The sequence below is a fragment of the Eucyclogobius newberryi genome, unplaced genomic scaffold, assembly GCF_026437365.1.
Source record: "Eucyclogobius newberryi isolate DKJ021-1_F unplaced genomic scaffold, fEucNew1.0.hap1 SCAF_7, whole genome shotgun sequence".
Lineage (NCBI taxonomy): Eukaryota > Metazoa > Chordata > Actinopteri > Gobiiformes > Gobiidae > Eucyclogobius > Eucyclogobius newberryi.
This window is the reverse complement of record NW_027316389.1, coordinates 40,846,994-40,863,969: the sequence shown is the minus strand read 5'-3', so window position 1 is coordinate 40,863,969 and position 16,976 is coordinate 40,846,994. Positions and strand designations below refer to the sequence as shown.

The 16,976-nt window shown below is 48.5% G+C and overlaps 1 protein-coding gene across 2 annotated transcripts in view; it reads right to left on the bottom strand.

Annotated features, from left to right (window-relative positions):
- LOC140348800 (anoctamin-1-like) overlaps positions 1–16,976 on the bottom strand; it is a 136,535-nt gene that overhangs the window by 76,965 nt on the left and 42,594 nt on the right. For both annotated transcript variants that reach the window (XM_072434896.1, XM_072434897.1), the window contains exons 3-4: positions 9,780–10,082; positions 8,898–8,993 (exon numbers count right to left, since the gene is read on the bottom strand). In XM_072434896.1, coding sequence (XP_072290997.1) covers positions 8,898–8,993; positions 9,780–10,082 — 399 coding nt within the window. The remainder of the gene's footprint in view (positions 1–8,897; positions 8,994–9,779; positions 10,083–16,976) is intronic.

The following is a 16,976-nucleotide window of genomic DNA, read 5'->3' as shown; positions in this document are numbered from 1 at the left end:
GGCAGGAGGCCACTCCCCTCAGGCAGGAGGCCACTCCCCTCAGGCAGGAGGCAACTCCCCTCAGGCAGGAGGCCACTCCCCTCAGGCAGGAGGCCACTCCCCTCAGGCAGGAGGCCACTCCCCTCAGGCAGGAGGCAACTCCCCTCAGGCAGGAGGCCACTCCCCTCAGGCAGGAGGCAACTCCCCTCAGGCAGGAGGCAACTCCCCTCGGGCAGGAGGCCACTCCCCTCAGGCAGGAGGCCACTCCCCTCAGGCAGGAGGCAACTCCCCTCGGGCAGGAGGCCACTCCCCTCAGGCAGGAGGCCACTCCCCTCAGGCAGGAGGCTACGGTCCATCTGGACCAGAATCTCCCGCCATAAGAACAGTTTGTCTCCCTCTGCTGTTGGACTCATGAACACTTCTTAAACACTGTCACTTTTACCATCATTTAATCATTAACTGGTCACTTTCTGCACTACATATGTAAATTCAACTGTAAATTGTGTGCCCATAGGAAAGCAAGTTCCGATTTTTGTGAATTATGTCCATTGTTCATTATAGTTTCAACCCTTTGACTTAGACTCAAGTATCAGAATCAGAATCAAAAAAGGTTTATTGCCATTGTCATTGAATACAGTTCGCAAACATAGGAACTTGTCTTGGTGTTAAGGTACAACATAAAACAATGAATAATAAAATAATAATAATGTCGATAGAGTCAAATATGGCATGCATTATTTAGAATTCACTAATAAAATAAGGTAAAAAATAAATTTGGTATGTACACAGATATTTACACAAAAATTTACAGATGGTCGAAAATAGTGCAGAAAGCGAGCAGTGCGTGAATAATATTGGTTGAACCATTGTTAAAGTGGCAGGTGTTGTGTGTTTATGAGTCCAACTGCAGAGGGAAATAATCTGTTTTTGTGGTGGGAGGTTCTGGTCCTGATGGACCAGGATGCTTTGTTAAAATAATCCTATTACATTCATTTGTGTTAGATTTCTTTGACTTAAATGCTGTAATCCACTTACAATGAAAAAGATAAAAATCGTATTCATTACCTGTGTAGTTTGAGAGGACTGGTTTAAAAAAGTGGGCCGGGAGTTGAAGTAATATTTACCAGTAATTATCCCTTTTTGTCTATTTATTTTATAAACTTTGCCAGAGTTGTATGATATCCTTCTATATAATGTCAGCTTGATTCAATAGGTTTGTAATACATACATAGCTGATTATTGGTTTATATAGATGTTTGTATTACCTTAATTTCATCAAGATAAGTTTATATCATACTGTGGAACCTTCAAGGCAAAGCAAAACTCTCTTATGAAAAAATCAAGTGAAGGACCCTAAACTACTAAACTTAGTACACCATTTTGAAGACGTACAACTACAGCAGGTGGTGGTAAATGAACCTTTTCTGTTGGCTGCCAACCGCACAGGACTGTCACAGGACTAAACTGAACTGAACTAATCCCACTCAAACTGTTCAGAGGGAGAATTGTTCAACATCAAAACGCTCATTCACAGACTGTGCTGCAGTCTCGCCACTCGCATCGCGCTCAGCCTCAGTCATTAGGTTTCACCAGCATTGTTCTATTCAAATGGTCAAAGTGTCCTGTGAAAATACATCCACCTGACGCAGAGCTCTCCTCATCTCGTCTCCACCTGCTCTGTCCTCTGTTACTACGAGTAATAACACGCTCCCATGCACACGTATACACTGCGCACACTGCCCCGTATAAGATAAGATAAGATAAGATAAGATAATCCTTTATTGTCCCACATGGGGAATTTCATTGGTGCAACGCAGGTAGATACAGAGGTAGATACAGAAGAAAAGAACAGATCACTTATAGGAAGTCTGAAAAACACTTTCAGTAGAAGATCTCCTATAAATAAATAAAAACTCCCATAGACAAATAAATAAATAAATACATAAATACCATTGCATGTGATCCCGACAGTAATTGCACATGAATATGTGTCACGACAGCACAGATTGCACATGAATTTCACAGTAATTGCACATGAATTGCACATGAATTCCAACAGCAATTGCACATATGACAGAATTGCACATCAGTATTAGGTTAGGTCAGTATTGCGACGGGATAACGTGACGATCTCCGGGTAAGACGACTGTTCTCCGCAGTTTCATGAGTTCCTCCTTTGTGGAAACGCGGTACGGCGCCGGCCGGGGGGCGGGGCCGGAGCCGGGGGGCGGGGCCGGAGCCGGGGGACTCAGAGCCAAGACACATCGCAACGACACGACGAAAACACTCAATCCAGCCGAATAAAGTCAAAACAAGTTAATTTAAAGCGATTCCAGTGCATGTCCCGATCGTTCGTGAAGTTCCTCTTTCATATAAACGTGTATATAAACGTGTACCGACGACACGCCGTACTTTAGCGCTGCCGGAGGGCGCGGGGGGGGCTGGTGGGCTCGCTCGGAGCTAGCTCACGTCACAACAACACAACGAACGCAACGAAAAACGCTCAAATCCAGCCGAAAAAAGTCAAAAACAGTTGAATTAAAAAACTATTATTCCACCACTCGACAGCGGCCGCTCGGGCCTTTGCTCAATTTCTCAATTCAATTCCGCTTGATTCAACTTTGTTCGGCTAGATTACTGCGTGTTTTCGTTGTCGTCGTGATGTGTGCGGGCTCTTTACACATAGGAGAAGTTCACGGAGCTCCGGAGCACGGTTGTTTTCCCCCGCGATCGTCACGAGAGGACGCGAGGACGCTACAGACCGGTGCTTCCCGCCATCGTCACGGGAAACGTGAGGTCCCTCCAAAATAAGATGACGGAACTAGCAAGCCTCGTGCGGTCCCAGAGGATTTATAGGGACAGCTGCAGAGACCTTCACAGAGACCTGCAGAAATGCCGGATTCTATCATTGTTTTGGACAATTTTCATCGGCTACGGGCGGACAGAACGAGAGAGTTTGGTAAGAAGAGAGGAGGCGGCCTGGTTGTGTTTGTAAATGAGAACTACTGCAAACCTGATCACTGTACAGTGAAGGAGCAGCTGTGTGACAAAGACATTGAACTGTTGGCTGTTGGCATGAGGCCATGTTATCTGCCCCGGGAGTTCTCACATGTTATTGTGATAGCAGTGTATGAGGCCCCTTCTGTTGATGCGGACAATGCTTGTGAAGCACGGTGGCTGCCCACGAGTCCGAAGGTTCACTGGTCCGAAGGTTCGCTAGTCCGACGGTTCACTGGTCCGAAGGTTTGCTAGTCCGACGGTTCACTGGTCCGAAGGTTTGCTAGTCCGAAGACGTGAGTCCGCGCAACAGGCTCTCCTCGCCTTCCTTTGCCCTACATACCGGCTTTTTGTCTGAAATTATTCTTGAAATAAAACTGTATCGGGAACTGAAATCTTTTTATTTAATTTGTCGATTTTGTCTATAGATATAAAATGACGTCAAAAACTAAGTGATGTTTTTGTATAGCTAATTTCATGTCTTTCTGTTAAAATGTGGGGTTGAATTGTGTTAAAAGCAGAATAGAAATCTATAAATAAAAGCTGAGCATGTGTTCCCTTTCCTTCCAGATGTTTAAAAAGCATGTTCATCAAAGTGACCGTGGCATCTTCAACACCTCTGTGTGGCCTGTAGGTCAATATCAGACTGTCTTCTGTAGGATTTAATTCCTCACGAGCTTTTCAAAAGTTTTCATGACAATAGATGTCAGTGCAATAGGCCTAAAATCATTCAATACTTTGGGGCAGCTGGTCTTGGGAACGGGGACAACTACTGCATCCTTCCAGCATTTTGGGACATGCTGCTTTTGTAAGGAGGTATTGAAAATGTAGTGGAAAATTGGGCAGGGTTTTTTAGAACAGAACCTAAGTAGTTTACCACAGATATTGTCAGGTCCATAGCTTTTATTTGAATTCGTTGCAGAGAAAACCTTTTCAACATTTTGCTCTTCTATTGCGAAGTGATTCCGGTCAGCTAATTTATGACTAAGATCCTTTACATCTTTACTGAAATCATAAGTGTCAAATCGTGAAAAGAAATGATTAAGATTATTTGCAGGTCAGAATCTGCATCAAAAGCTCTAAAGTAACAGTGCTTGTTTTCTTTGAGTTACTCGTGCCTGCGATGGCCTTCATACTTGACCAGGCTGAGCCCAAGTTATTTGCAGCCATTTTATTCTCCAGAGTTGTTTTATAATCCTGTTTAGCCCTTAGAATTTCAATTTTCATATCTCTAGTGGCGCTGTACAATTCAGAGGCAGTCCCATATCTGAAGGCACGTTTCTTAGCTTGGATGCTAGATTTGACAGATTTTGTGACCCATGGCTTGTTATTAGAGTAGATTTTTACTCTTTTACACGGTATAATCTTGTCTCTACAGAATGTGGCATAAGAACAGGTTACATCGGCTAACTAATCTAAATCTCCTCTACATGCCTCTTTAAACATATCCCAGTTAGTACAGTGGAAACAGGCCTGTAGACACTGCACAGACTCTTCTGTTCAGCTTTTAATGTCCTTTGTAACGACCTTTTCCCTCTTCAGAACAGTCCTGTATGTGGGCATGAGATACACACAGTTGTGGTCTCCGTGGCCCAGAGGAGGTAATGGAAATGACCTGTATGCATCCTTTACTGACCCATAGCAAAGGTCAATAGTCTTATCCTGTCTGGTGGGACAGGTTACATATTGATGAAAGTTGGGGACCGACTTCTTGAGGGAAACATGATTAAAGTCACCCAGTACAAAAGCCGGGGCATCAGGGGAAATAGACTGCAGTTTTTATACTACGTCATACACAGTTTTACAAGCAGAGGGGGCGTGTGCTCTGGGGTGGATATACACAACTGTGACGAAGAGCTGGGGAAACTCACGGGGTGGGTAAAACGGGCGCAAGTTCCACATCAGGGATACGGATGCATGCTCTCACTGTTACAGAAGTACAGTATCTTTGGTTCAGTTGCAAAGACTCGCTTCTGTCGTATTACCTCCTAGCCGGGCAGGCAGAGATGATATCCAGGCAGAACAGGAGAAGTAGCAAAAATGGCGATACGACGTGAAAGAAATCCATGTCGGTTCAGTCATAAGCACCGTGCGCCGTTAGAATCGGGTCTCGTAATCACAGACACAAAAAGACGTTAAAACAATAAAAACACGATCAAAACATTGACAGCCAAACTTTTCCTGCCGGTCGCAGCGTGCGCATGCGCCCAGTTCAGTTGCTAGACCCTTCTAGACCACAGGGTAACGTCATCATTCAGGTGTGTTGGTGCAGCAGTCTAGTCGGTGTCATTCTTCTGACAATAAGGCGGATATTTCATCGCCTCCGGGATTAAACTGTTTTCCAGTAGGCCTTCTTCAAAAGCTGAATTTCCTTTTTGACTACCAATCCTATGGTGATCTCGCATATTTCTATACTTATGATTAAATGAAGGCATAGAGTGGAGGATTCGAGATGTTCCCTTGTTATTTTTACATACACAGTATAACTTGCGGTGCCTCCTGTGAGCAGCTGGTACACTAAACGTGACGAGCCCCAGTGTGTGTCTTCGTGCTTCGTGCGCACTTTACAGTCTGACTACATCCCGATGCCTTTATGCACCTTCACTTTAGTCCTATGAGGAACTTTCGGACTAGTGCACCTTCGAACTAGTGAACCTTTAAAACCTTCAGACTAGTGAACCTTCGGACCAGTGAACCTTCAGACCAGTGAACCTTCGGACTAGCGAGCCTTCGGACTCGTGGGGCACTGCTCTCCTGCACCAGTAGATTACAGACAAAGAACCCACAGGCCCTCTTCCTCGTCTCTGGTGACTTTAACCACGCTTCTCCCTCTTTTGTTCTGCCACATATTACCTGCCCCACCAGAGACAATAAAACACTGGACTTGTTCTCTGCCAACACCAGGAGGCTCCTCCCCCCTCCCTCCCCTGGGCAGCTCAGACCACAACCTTGTACATCTGAGGCCTGTGTATGAACCCATCGTGCGCAGGCAGCCTGTGGTGTCCCGTGAGGTGAGGATGTGGTCTGCTGAGAGCGAGGAGGCTCTGAGGGACTGCTTCAGCACCACTGTCTGGACTGAGCTTTATGACCCACATGGGAAGGACATCAACACCATCACAGAGTGCATCACGGACTACATCAACTTCTGTTTTGAGAACATTGTTCCCTCCCGGACGGTGCGGTGTTTTCCAAACAACAAGCCATGGATTAACCGTGAACTGAAGGCTCTGCTGAAGGAGAAGAAGAAAGTCTTCAGGTCAGGGAACAAGGAGGAGCTGAGGACTGGGCAGAAGGAGCTGAGGAGGAAGATCAGGCAGGCTGAGGCCGGCTACAAGAGGAGGATGGAGGAGCAGCTGCAGCAGAAGAACATTCAGGGAGTGTGGAGGAGCCTGAAAACCATCACAGGCTTCAAAGTTCCCCCGGTCCAGGCGGAGGTTGACCTACAGTGGGTGAACTAGCTAAATTCTTACTTCCTGAGATTTGATCAATCACCCACCCCTCCCAATGCACAGCTGCATGCTCCCTCTTTCACAGCTGGACAATGGCCCACACCCGTTCCTCTTCACACCTCCGCCTCAGCCCATCAGCTCCCCACTCCACCCAGACCCACCCATCCCCCCAGCACACAGTCCCCCTGCCATCCACTGTCACAGGAGAGAGCTGAAGAGGATTAAAGTGAGGAAGGCAGCAGGACCTGACGGCATCAGCCCCAGGCTCCTTAAGTCCTGCGCAGATGAACTGTGTGGAGTTATGGAGCATGTCTTCAACATGAGCCTGAAGCTGAGGGTGGTACCACAGGTCTGGAAGACCTCCTGTCTGGTACCTGTGCCTAAGACACCGTGCCCCAAAGACCTCAACAGCTTCAGGCCAGTGGCTCTCACATCCCACCTGATGAAGACACTGGAGCGGCTGGTCCTGGACCACCTCCGCTCCACCGTGAGCTCAGCCATGGACCCGCTGCAGTTTGCATACCGGCCTAGCATCAGAGTGGAGGACGCCGTCATCTCCCTGCAGCACTTTTGGAGTGACAGGGCCACTCCTGACAGGGCCACTCCTGACATGGCCACTCCTGAAGACCTTCTATGACTCTGTGGTGGCATCAGCTCCTGTAGGTGTGGTCTGCTGGAGCAGCAGCATCACAGAGAGGGAGAGGAAGAAGCTGGAAAAAGCTCCGTCCTGGGCTGTCCTCTGGACTCGGTGCAGGAGGTGGGGGACAGAAGGGTCCTGGCTAGATTCACATCTATGCTGGACCATGAGTGTCGCCCCCTGCAGGACACTCTGTCCCCTGCAGGACACTGTCCGCTCTGGAGAGCAGCTTCAGGGACAGACTGATCCACCCTCGCTGTGTGAAGGAAACGTTTCACAGGTCTTTCCTTCTGCTGCAGTCAGACTCTACAACAAACACTGTTAGCCTTGAACACGTGTATACTGTCATACACATGTGCAATACTGTCATATTCATGTGCAATTACTGTCATACTCATACGCAATAATGTCATACTCATGTGCAATACTCATACGCAATAGTCATATTCATGTGCATACAACTGCTGTAAATAAGAGTGTTTACTTTACCACTATTATTATTAGGCCCGAGCCGAAGGACGAGAATCGTCCCGGTGAGGGACTTATTAATATTGTATCCAAGGGCTGGAAAAATGCAAAAAATCAAGTACTAAATAAAGACTGATATGCTAGTGAGTGGTATCGAAATCTTTGAGTTCTAATTTTGAGTGAAGGTTTCGTGAAAAAATATTTAAAGACGGCTCAGTAGCGCCACATCAAAAATCGATTAACATGGGGCCAATGGAAGCAAAAAAGCAAAAAAAGTGGCAGTAAAAATATGACGCTCACTCCAAAAAAATAGTTAATGTGAGGACATGTAAAAAATGATATTATGACCCCGCCGTAAGTCATACAGGAAGTCGGCCATAATGGATCAAACATGGCCCTGACAAAAGTGCACATTTCGTACTTTTGGCATTTTCTCCTACAGTTTTCTTAGAAAACACTTCAAAGTTGGCCACAAGACACAAACCCACGAGCAATGTAATTTTTTTAATCTGAAGCTGATATGCTGACGGGTATGGTCATCGTGAATTTTAAACAAAATCACAATTTTAGGAAAATTTCAAAAAATTCTACGTTTCTTAAACATTTTTTGGGGGAAACATTTTTATGTAGTATTTGTGAAGATTTCTAACCTGAACGCAATTATATGGAAATGTAGTGGCTAGCTGATAAAATAGCTCTCTAGCGCCCTCTCAAAATTAGATTTCTAAAAATTCATAAAAGATAATCGAATTGTCGTAGACAACTGAAAAAAAATGTAACAGGTCAATTTGTGACCGGGCAAAATAAGACAAAATCACGTGTTTGAGTTTTTATAGTGGAAAAAATGGCTGAAAAAAAGTATGTTAATATTATTATATTTTTTTCCCCACAGACCACTCCAATTTGAACCTGTTGAACATTAACGATAAATATATAATATGTATAAATAAATATTGCAATATTGCTAACAGTATTGTGAGGTTCATACCGCAGTAATAACATTTTGTGAGATATAGTTATATTCCTTTTCTTCCCATGAACCAGTTCTAAATGTTCCTCTCCCTAAGCCTGTCCACATTCCTCTGGTGACCAAGCGATCATCTCATCTCTTCTCCTGCTTATCAGCTTCTGGGCTGGTTTATTGGGCTGCTTCGACACCTCAGCCTGTCTATTTCTTCCTCATATTTATTTCAGGGCCATTTCTGTATTCTTGCATCAGTAGTGTTCAATATTGTTGTATTCATTTCAATCATGCACAATAACTAATATAATCCTAACACTTGAAAAAAAAACAAAAAAAACAATTAGGTGATAAACTGATCAAATATAAATATTCAATATTATAACTACAAATTAAGGCAGCCAACCTTTTTGACAGCAACTTTAATCTTCTGAAGTTCTGCCTCTCGACTGAGGATTGTCCACGGGATGTGTAGCCGGAGGAACCTGATGCCGTGTGTCCTCTATGTTAAAAACAGGACAAAACACAGTATAACAGTAGAGCTGTGTTCATGTGAGTGTGCATACTGGTACATCAGTGGAAATGTCCGCCTGCCTGCTCTAAAACTATTAGTACGCTCTTATATGTATGAACTAGGGATGTCAAGATTCACTGTTTCATCAATGACTGCGATTATTTATGACCATAGTAGGTTATTCTTGTAAACCACAGAAATGTCTGCAGGAGCAACCGAGTCACAGACAACAAGCCCAATCTGTTTCTAATGATTGTCTGTCGCACATGTGACTGTGGCATGCTGAACGGTCTGTTGCACACGGAGGTCCACACGAGTGCAAGTCAACAGCACGAGTACACTTGTTTTATCAATAGATGAGGTCTTACTCAAGCCAAATTGATGACTGTTTTTTCATGGATTGAAAGGATTTATATTGGGTTCTTGAAGTTTGGAGGTAGAACACATTTTTCTGTGTATTTTAGAATTCACCAAAAACACCAACACTAATGTGACAATAATAATCTAATAATGCACTGTTTCTCAAACTGTGGTGTGGGTACACTAACGAGATTCAGAAATTGAGCTTGTGGTTTAGTTTAACTAAGATCATTAATCTGGTCTTTTGTAGATTCCTGGTTTAGACTTGCTGTCCTTGCTGGATTTAAGTCCTGTTTAGTCCTGTTTTGTAGTATTTATTTCACGTACATTCACAGCAGCTCAAAATGTTGAAGGTGGTACTTGATGTAAGTTGAAGGATCTCGGGTCTATACAGCGCTCACATGCCTCACTCACCTCCTTGTCCCTCTCCAGTTTCAGCCCGGCCTCCGCCAGCTGGGCCTCAAACTCCTCCCTCATCAGGACCTTCTCCTCCTCTGTCAGCTTCTGCTCCTCTGGCTCCATAGTGGTGGCACACTCCCCGAACTCCCCATCATCCAACCTTGGGCCCATTAACGGGAAGGGCATACTGCCATTGGATGCGATGGACAGGCGTGACTTGGATGCTCGTCTTTTCTTGTATTTGTAGGCCAGGACATAGTCCACTTTATGCTTCCCATCTGCAAAATAGAGCCCGGGGCCCAGCTCAATGCCAGTAACCTGTCAAAGATCAGAGATCATTACAATCAAATACAGGGTAGAGATTTTATGTATTTTGCCTTCAAAAACAAAACAAAAAAGTAATGGAGATATAAACTAGAGTGGACATTAGGGTCCCTGGCCATTCGATACATGATACATGGCTCACAATATGAAAATATCACAATATTGCAATACATGTGATGATCAATATATTGAAATGCAATAACATGAGGACTATCGGTAATAGCGAATAGCGAGGGATGCGTAAACAAGGAAGTCTGCTAACACTACTACTACACTACTACAGGCATGTCCAAACTACGGCCCGGGAGCCAAATACAGCCCTCAGACCAATTTTTGTTGGCCCTCCGGCTTCCTGCTAAGTTAGTCCGAACTAAAAGTTTGGACAAAAAGTTTGCATTTTGATATTCATGTTCCAAGTCTTATTAAAGGTGTGGAGGCTCATCAAAAGTGTGTGCTCCTGAGAAAGATGTAAAACACAGAGAACTGAACAACATGACAGATGGAGCCACCAGCGTATATGGGTTCGGGTTTAGGTTCAATGCCTGCCTCCAGCATGAACCCCTTTGTTTTCTTTATTACCCTTTCAGTGATTTTATTTATTGATTTATTGATGTATTTATTGGACAGGGACAATGCATCATACATAGTTACAAACAAAGCTTGCAGCCGATGTGATGCATACAAAGTTTATAGCCAGTGCTAATTTTCAACTCCCGTCCCTGGTTGGGATTTTCTAAATCCCAACCAGATATAAAAGGCATTAAAACACATTTCCATTATTATAAATAAATCAGTGATAAATGTAAACATCTGTGTACACATGTACACATCTACAAAGCTCATTCTTCCTACACGTAACTCGTATGTGTCACTCGTACGTGTCACTCGTACGCTGTCACTCTTACGCGCCACTCGTACGCTGTCACTCTTACGCGCCACTCGTACGCTGTCACTCGTACGCGTCACTCGTACGCGTCACTCTTAAGGCGCCACTCGTATACGTTCACTTGTATGCGTCACTCGTACGCGTCACTCATACGCATCACTCGTACGCGTCACTCGTGTCACTATTACGCGTCACTCTTATGCGTCACTCGTACACATCACTCGTACGTGTGTACGCCACTTGTACGTCACTCATATGTGTCACTCGTACGCGTCACTCGTACGCATCACTCGTGCGCTGTCACTCGTACGCTGTCACTCGTACGCGTCACTCGTACGCATCACTCGTACGCTGTCACTCGTACGCTGTCACTCGTACGCTGTCACTCGTACGCTGTCACTTGTAAACGTTCACACTCGTACGCGCCACTCGTACGCGTCACTCGTACGCTGTCACTCGTACGCTGTCACTCGTACGCTGTCACTCGTACACGTTCACTCGTACGCGTCACTCGTGCGCTGTCACTCGTACACGTTCACACTCGTACGCTGTCACTCGTACGCGTCACTCGTACGCTGTCACTCTTACGCGCCACTCGTACGCTGTCACTCGTACGCGTCACTCGTACGCGTCACTCTTACGCGCCACTCGTATACGTTCACTTGTATGCGTCACTCGTACGCTGTCACTCTTACGCGCCACTCGTACGCTGTCACTCTTACGCGCCACTCGTACGCTGTCACTCGTACGCGTCACTCGTACGCGTCACTCTTAAGGCGCCACTCGTATACGTTCACTTGTATGCGTCACTCGTACGCGTCACTCGTACGCGTCACTCGTGTCACTCTTACGCGTCACTCTTATGCGTCACTCGTACACATCACTCGTACGTGTGTACGCCACTTGTACGTCACTCATATGTGTCACTCGTACGCGTCACTCGTGCGCTGTCACTCGTACGCGTCACTCGTACGCTGTCACTCGTACGCTGTCACTCGTACGCTGTCACTTGTAAACGTTCACACTCGTACGCGTCACTCGTACGCGTCACTCGTACGCTGTCACTCGTACGCTGTCACTCGTACGCGTCACTCGTACACGTTCACTCGTACGCGTCACTCGTGCGCTGTCACTCGTACACGTTCACACTCGTACGCTGTCACTCGTACGCGTCACTCGTACGCTGTCACTCGTACGCGTCACTTGTACGCTGTCACTCGTACACGTTCACACACGTACGCTGTCACTCTTACGCGCCACTCGTACGCTGTCACTCGTACGCGTCACTCGTACGCGTCACTCTTACGCGCCACTCGTACGCTGTCACTCGTACGCGTCACTCGTACGCGTCACTCTTAAGGCGCCACTCGTATACGTTCACTTGTACGCGCCACTCGTACGCGTCGCTCGTACGCTGTCACTCGTACGCTGTCACTCGTACGCGTCACTCGTACACGTTCACTCGTACGCGTCACTCGTGCGCTGTCACTCGTACACGTTCACACTCGTACGCTGTCACTCGTACGCGTCACTCGTACGCTGTCACTCGTACGCGTCACTTGTACGCTGTCACTCGTACACGTTCACACTCGTACGCTGTCACTCTTACGCGCCACTCGTACGCTGTCACTCGTACGCGTCACTCGTACGCTGTCACTCTTACGCGTCACTCGTACGCTGTCACTCTTACGCGCCACTCGTACGCTGTCACTCTTACGCGCCACTCGTACGCTGTCACTCGTATGCGTCACTCGTACGCGTCACTCGTACGCGTCACTCGTGTCACTCTTACGCGTCACTCTTATGCGTCACTCGTACACATCACTCGTACGTGTGTACGCCACTTGTACGTCACTCATATGTGTCACTCGTACGCGTCACTCGTGCGCTGTCACTCGTACGCGTCACTCGTACGCATCACTCGTGCGCTGTCACTCGTACGCTGTCACTCGTACGCGTCACTCGTACGCATCACTCGTACGCTGTCACTCGTACGCTGTCACTCGTGCGCTGTCACTCGTACGCGTCACTCGTACGCATCACTCGTGCGCTGTCACTCGTACGCTGTCACTCGTACGCGTCACTCGTACGCATCACTCGTACGCTGTCACTCGTACGCTGTCACTCGTACGCTGTCACTCGTACGCTGTCACTTGTAAACGTTCACACTCGTACGCGCCACTCGTACGCGTCACTCGTACGCATCACTCGTACGCTGTCACTCGTACGCTGTCACTCGTACGCTGTCACTCGTACGCTGTCACTTGTAAACGTTCACACTCGTACGCGCCACTCGTACGCGTCACTCGTACGCATCACTCGTACGCTGTCACTCGTACGCGTCACTCGTACGCATCACTCGTACGCTGTCACTCGTACGCTGTCACTCGTACGCTGTCACTCGTACGCTGTCACTTGTAAACGTTCACACTCGTACGCGCCACTCGTACGCGTCACTCGTACGCTGTCACTCGTACGCTGTCACTCGTACGCTGTCACTTGTAAACGTTCACACTCGTACGCGTCACTCGTACGCGTCACTCGTACGCTGTCACTCGTACGCTGTCACTCGTACGCGTCACTCGTACACGTTCACTCGTACGCGTCACTCGTGTGCTGTCACTCGTACACGTTCACACTCGTACGCTGTCACTTGTAAACGTTCACACTCGTACGCGCCACTCGTACGCGTCACTTGTACGCTGTCACTCGTACGCTGTCACTCGTACGCTGTCACTTGTAAACGTTCACACTCGTACGCGCCACTCGTACGCGTCACTCGTACGCTGTCACTCGTACGCTGTCACTCGTACGCTGTCACTTGTAAACGTTCACACTCGTACGCGTCACTCGTACGCGTCACTCGTACGCATCACTCGTACGCTGTCACTCGTACGCGTCACTCGTACGCATCACTCGTACGCTGTCACTCGTACGCTGTCACTCGTACGCTGTCACTCGTACGCTGTCACTTGTAAACGTTCACACTCGTACGCGCCACTCGTACGCGTCACTCGTACGCTGTCACTCGTACGCTGTCACTCGTACGCTGTCACTTGTAAACGTTCACACTCGTACGCGTCACTCGTACGCGTCACTCGTACGCTGTCACTCGTACGCTGTCACTCGTACGCGTCACTCGTACACGTTCACTCGTACGCGTCACTCGTACGCTGTCACTTGTAAACGTTCACACTCGTACGCGCCACTCGTACGCTGTCACTTGTAAACGTTCACACTCGTACGCGCCACTCGTACGCGTCACTCGTACGCTGTCACTCGTACGCTGTCACTCGTACGCTGTCACTTGTAAACGTTCACACTCGTACGCGTCACTCGTACGCGTCACTCGTACGCTGTCACTCGTACGCTGTCACTCATACGCGTCACTCGTACACGTTCACTCGTACGCGTCACTCGTGTGCTGTCACTCGTACACGTTCACACTCGTACGCTGTCACTCATACGCGTCACTCGTGCGCTGTCACTCGTACACGTTCACACTTGTACGCGCCACTCGTACGCGTCACTCGTACGCTGTCACTCGTACACTGTCACTCGTACACAGTTTCGATGTTCTTTCAGCTGCACTTCAGTCTAGAGGTGACACATATTTACTTCCGAGATGCACTTTATTTCAGGGGGTAATGAATTCCAGAGTTTACAGCTCTTAAAGGAGAAGGATGATTGTCCAGAGGACGTCCTGCTCTGTGGGATTGGACAGTTTTGGTTTGAGGAGCCTCTTGTCTCTCCTGCTGTTTAGTCTCTGTATAAATGTACTGAGCGGTTCAGGGGCCAAGTTATTGATACATTTGAAACATAATTTAAGAAAACTGTTTACTGAAGCTTTCAAAACTTAGTAAATTATAATTCTTAAGAATGTGGTAATGATGAAATTGGACAGGTTTTCTATCCATAATTTTTATTGCCTTGTTGTGAAGTGAACCCATTTTCTTTGTGGCTGAGGGAGCTTCCTGGGCCCCTGATGTCATGCAGTATAAGATGTGAGAGAATATCATAGCATGTAGCATGTAGCATGTACAGCAGAGCCGCTTGGTTTGGGATGTAGTGTCTGATTAGTTTAAAGCAATTTAGATGTATTTGTATTGTTTTGGATATTTTCTTAATGTGTTTGTCAACCGACACCTTAACATGGTGGAGGGGTTTGAGCGCCCGAGTGATCCCGGGAGCTATGTTGTCGGGGGCTTCAAGCCCCTGGTAGGGTCTCCCAAGGCAAACAGGTCCTAGGTGACGGGTCAGACAAAGATCGGTTCAGAAGCCCCCTATGATGAGTAAAAGAACAAGGCCGTTTACGTCGCCCGGATCGGCGTCACCGGGGCCCCATCCTGGAGCCAGGCCTGGGATGGGTGCTCGATGGCGAGCGCCTGGTGGCCGGGTCTTACCCCACGGGGCCCGGCCGGGCACAGCCCGAAGAAGCGACGTGGGGCCGCCCTCCCGTGGGCCCACCACCCGCAGGAGGATCCATAAGGGGCCGGTGCAGAGAGATCTGGGCGGCACTCGACGGCAGGGGCCTCGGCGACCAGATCTCCAGACACAGAGACTAACTCTGGGGACATGGAATGTCACCTCGCTGGGGGGGAAAGAGCCTGAGCTTGTGCGGGAGGTTGAGCGATACCGACTAGATATAGTCGGCCTCACCTCCACGCACAGTTTGGGCTCTGGAACCATCTCCTCGAGAGGGGCTGGACGCTCCACTTCTCTGGTGTTGCCCGCGGGGAGAGGCGGCGGGCTGGTGTGGGCTCATAGCCCCTCAGCTCAGACGCCACGTGTTGGAGTTTACCCCAGTGAACGAGAGGGTCGCGTCCCTCCGCCTACGGGTGGGGGACAGGTCTCTCACTGTTGTGGCGGCCTACGGGCCGAACAGCAGTGCAGAGTACCCGGCCTTCTTGGAGTCCTTGGGTGGAGTACTGGACAGTGCACCGACCGGGGACTCCGTTGTTCTACTGGGGGACTTCAACGCCCACGTGGGCAATGACAGTGACACCTGGGGAGGGGTGATCGGGAAGAACGGCTTCCCCGATCTGAACCCGAGCTGTGTTCAGTTATTGGACTTCTGTGCTAGCCACGGTTTGTCCATAACGAACACCATGTTCAAGCACAAGGGTGTTCATCAGTGCACATGGCACCAGGACACCCTAGGCCGGAGGTCAATGATCGACTTTGTTGTCGTGTCATCTGACCTCCGGCCACGTGTCTTGGACACTCGGGTGAAGAGAGGGGCGGAGTTGTCAACCGATCACCACCGGGTTGTGAGTTGGATCCGCTGGCGGAGGAGGAAGCCGGACAGACTTGGCTGACCCAAGCGCATTGTGAGGGTCTGTTGGAAACGTCTTGTGGAGCCCTCTGTCAGTAGGGTATTCAACTCGCACCTCCGGGAGAGCTTCTCCCATGTCCCGGGGGAGGTTGGGGACATTGAGTCCGAGTGGACCATGTTCTCCGCCTCCATTGTTGATGCGGCTGCTCGGAGCTGTGGTCGCAAGGTCTCCGGTGCCTGTCGTGGCGGCAACCACCGAACCCGTTGGGGCACACCGGAAGTAAGGGATGCCGTCAGACTGAAGAAGGAGGCCTATCAGGCCACTCTGGCTTGTGGGTCTCCGGAGGTCATCGACAGGTATCGGGAGGCAAAAACCTGGGCCTGGGAGGAGTTTGGGGACCTCAGGAGGGGGGAGCAGTGCCTCACCAACACCGTTTACGATGCGGGTGGAGGCCTGCTGACCTCGACTGGGGATGTCGTCGGACGGTGGAAGGAATACTTTGAGGATCTCCTTAATCCCTCAGTCACGTCTTCCGAAGAGGAAGTAGAGACCGGGGACTCGGAAGCTGGCTCCTCCATCACCCAAGCTGAAGTCACTGAGGTTGTTCGCAAACTCCTCGGTGGCAGGGCTCCGGGGGTGGATGAAATCCGCCCTGAGTACCTAAAGTATCTGGATGCTGTAGGACTGTCTTGGTTGACACGTCTCTGCAACATCGCATGGCGGTCG